At 38.7% G+C, this 3,718-nt stretch overlaps 1 protein-coding gene across 1 annotated transcript; it reads left to right on the top strand.

Moving 5' to 3' along the window:
* Nucleotides 1-293: 293 nt before the first annotated feature.
* On the top strand, nt 294-3,410 carry LOC128125924 (receptor-like protein EIX1). Its single transcript, XM_052766426.1, has one exon. The coding sequence runs from the start codon at nt 294-296 to the stop codon at nt 3,408-3,410; it is 3,117 nt and encodes a 1,038-aa protein (XP_052622386.1).
* Nucleotides 3,411-3,718: the final 308 nt, after the last annotated feature.

A 3,718-nucleotide genomic window follows, 5' to 3' on the forward strand; every position in this document is an offset into this window, starting at 1 on the left:
TTCAATTCATATTTTGTTAAAAATTTGTGGCGAAATAGAATTCCATGTGCTGTGTGGAATAGTCTTGTCCCACAAACCACTTTTTTTGATTGACAGACAAAAAAAAAAAAAAAAATAGCATAAGAATATAAGGTTGTGGATACAAATTCTCCTTTGACTTCCAAGTCTTCCAATATTCATTTATGGCTTTATAAAAGTACTCGTTGCTTAATCATAAAACCCATCACTTCTTCATCACAACCCATCTTTCTACTTCAACTTTCCTCTAAACTAAAACTGAGTTAAGGTTGATAATGGGGATCCATCTCATTTTCATATGTGTGTTTTTGTTTGCAGCCACATATACTTGTTTGGGGGTTGGAAATGTTAGTGTCCTTTGCTCTGAGCAAGAGCAACTTGCTCTTCTCAACTTCAAACACAGTATTGTCGAAGATGACTCAGGAATGATGTCATCATGGGTTGGAAATGAGTGTTGCCTGTGGGAAGGAATCCAGTGTGACGGTGTCACTGGAAATGTTCAACGCCTTCATCTCAAAGGAGATTGGCCCTACCCCTACAATCACTTAGCTGGTAACAAGGTGAGTTCTTCTTTGGCAGAGTTGAGGCATCTCAAATACCTCGACTTGAGTGGGAATAATTTCCATGGAAGTCGGATCCCTGAGTTTATTGGATCCTTGAAACACCTGAGTTACCTGAATCTCTCTGATGCTAATTTTGATGGTATTATTCCTCCTCACATTGGAAATCTTTCTAATTTAAGGGTTCTTGATCTTAGTTCAAATTATAATGAACTCAAGGCAGATGATATGGCATGGGCTTTTGGCCTTTCGTCACTCGAGCTTCTCTACTTGAGTGCAGTGGATCTTAGTGGAGCACAAAACTGGGACATGATGCTTCACATGATTCCCTCCTTAAAAGAGTTAAGTTTGTCACATTGTAGACTTTCCAATGTTAATCTTGGTCCTTTTCTTAATTCCAGTAGAATACTTCCTAATATAAAACACCTCGATCTTGGCTACAATTCTTTCAAAGGTCCACTCCCTGGCCTTCTTCAAAACATGACATCCCTAACATTCCTCAGTCTTTCTGGATTTAATCATAGTTTGGCATGGAACTTTCCAAACCTACTAAGCATGATCCCTTCTTTGTCAGAGCTTCATTTGTCAGGTTGTGGGCTGGATAAGACGCATCTATCTTCTCCACATCTTAATTACAGTACACTTTCTAACATCCAGCACCTCGATCTTAGCAATAATCCACTTGGAGGTATATTTCCATCTGTATTGACAAACATGAGCTCCCTAGAAGTCCTTGACCTTTCATATACCATGTTGAATTCATCGCTTCCTATTATGCCTAAACTTCTAGAGCTTCATCTTTCTGGTAACAAGTTTAAGCAGATTGAGGATGTTGGAATCTGGAGACAGTGCCACCTGAAACAATTGCGTGTGACAAATAATGTGTTCCGTATGGAAATGACTGACCCACCAACAAACGCATCAGAATGCTCCCAATATTCTTTGGAGTTGCTGGAATTAAGTCGGAGTTTAAAAGGTAGAATTCCAGAAACACTTGGAGGACTGGCAAACTTAAGAGACCTTGATCTATCGCAGAATGGACTGACTGGTTCAATCCCTGAATCTGTAACAGGATTAAGATTTTTACAAGTACTTGATCTATCTGAAAACCAGTTGACTGGTCCAATTCCAGAATCCCTTGGAAAATTAGCAGCTTTAACAAAATTGTATCTACATTCTAATTTATTAGACGGGACTATTCCAGTTTCGATTGGGCAACTTGCCAAACTCCGTACTCTATTTATCTCTAACAATTCTTTGGAAGGAGCAGTTTCTGAAGCCCATTTTGCTAACCCTTCGATGTTGAAGAAATTGGATGCTTCTTCTAACAGTAAGTTGACATTCAATGTTTCACGTGGGTGGATACCTCCATTCCAGTTGATATCTCTTAGTCTCAGCTCTTGCAATATCGGGAATGGATTTCCGCAGTGGCTTCGACATCAGAGGAAACTTAAGAGCTTAGAGTTGTCCAATGCTACACTTTCGGGGCCGCTGCCCACATGGCTGCGGAAGATGCCCATCATTTCTTGGTTAGATCTCTCTCACAACAAACTCAGCGGATCTTTGAAAAACCTTCCTAATGCGAAAAATGATGATGTATATTGGTATTTACCTGTATTACTTCTGGAATATAACCTTTTCAGTGGGTCAATTCCAAGGTCATTATGCAGAAGAACAGATTTGGAAGGGCTTGATCTTTCAAGAAACATGTTAAGTGGGAAAATTCCCAACTGTATGGGGAATCTGCAGGGTTTGGTTATCATGAGTATAAGCTCAAATCAGCTCTCTGGTGCCATTCCTAGCTCAATTGCTCTTATTTCATCATTATTTTGGTTAAATTTGAACAAAAATAACTTTACTGGTGAAGTTCCTCCAGAATTAGGGAATCTACAAGGTTTGGGAGTCTTAGATTTGGGTGACAATAAATTATATGGAAATATACCCAATTGGATAGGGAAAAAACTTACATCTTTGGTAGTTTTGAGTTTACACAAAAACAACTTCACTGGTAGAATTCCTCCATCTCTTTGCAAAAGTTCAAATCTTCAAATTTTGGATCTTTCATACAACAACTTAACCGGAACCATCCCTCGTTGTGTAGGAAACTTAAATGGCATGGTTGTGGGTCACTTGATGAATCTAGATTATACACTTATCGATGATGATATGAATGTGATTCAGGTCATGAAAGGTGTTGATCTTGAATATACAACAACTTGGAGAATGGTTTATAACATGGACCTTTCAAGCAATAAACTTGAGGGAGAAATACCGGTCGAGCTAACTACACTTTCTATGTTGGTGGGTCTGAATCTGTCTAATAATCATCTGAGAGGGGGTATTCCAGAGAGCATTGGAAAGATGAAGAAGTTGGAAACTCTTGATTTCTCAAAAAACAAGTTGAGCGGGAGCATCCCTCCAAGCATGGCAGCTTTGACTTTTTTGAGCCATTTGAATTTGTCACACAACAACTTGTCGGGTCAAATTCCAACAGGAAATCAACTGCAGACGCTTATTGATGATCCATCAATATATGCTGGGAACAAACATCTATGTGGACCTCCATTGCCAAACACTTGCTCAAATCATCAAGATTCAACAACAACAACAAGCAAGAAGAAACACAAAGCAGCTGATGAGAAGATGGAGGTATGGTTGTTTTATGTGGATATAATGAGTGGTTTTGGGACAGGGTTTTGGGGTGTTATTGGAGTTCTGATGTTCAAGAAGCAGTGGAGACACAAACTTTTCATGTTTGCTGAGGAAACCATGGATAAGATATACGTTGCAGTTGTGGTAAGAGTTGCCAAGTTCAAGAGAGGAAGAGAATAGCTGCATAGATCATGTGGAATGCAAGTAGTTCTTGAATGCATGTTATCAGTGATAGTTTTGCTTTTGAGATATGCTTATTCTAATGTATTACTATTTGGATTTTGTATTTGTATGACCTTTGTCATATCAGTGTTGTTGAGAGGTGCTAATTTACAAAATTTCTTTTGGATTTGGTATTTATACATGATCAAGTTGTAGATTTAGATTACTATGTATTTGAGTTGTAGATTTTTTTTTCTTTTTAATTCTCGACCTTCTGCTGCTGCTCTCACTCCCAACATGCGGTTGCATCCCTCAGTTTTCCTCTA

The sequence above is a fragment of the Lactuca sativa genome, chromosome 8 (assembly GCF_002870075.4).
Source record: "Lactuca sativa cultivar Salinas chromosome 8, Lsat_Salinas_v11, whole genome shotgun sequence".
Taxonomy (NCBI): domain Eukaryota; kingdom Viridiplantae; phylum Streptophyta; class Magnoliopsida; order Asterales; family Asteraceae; genus Lactuca; species Lactuca sativa.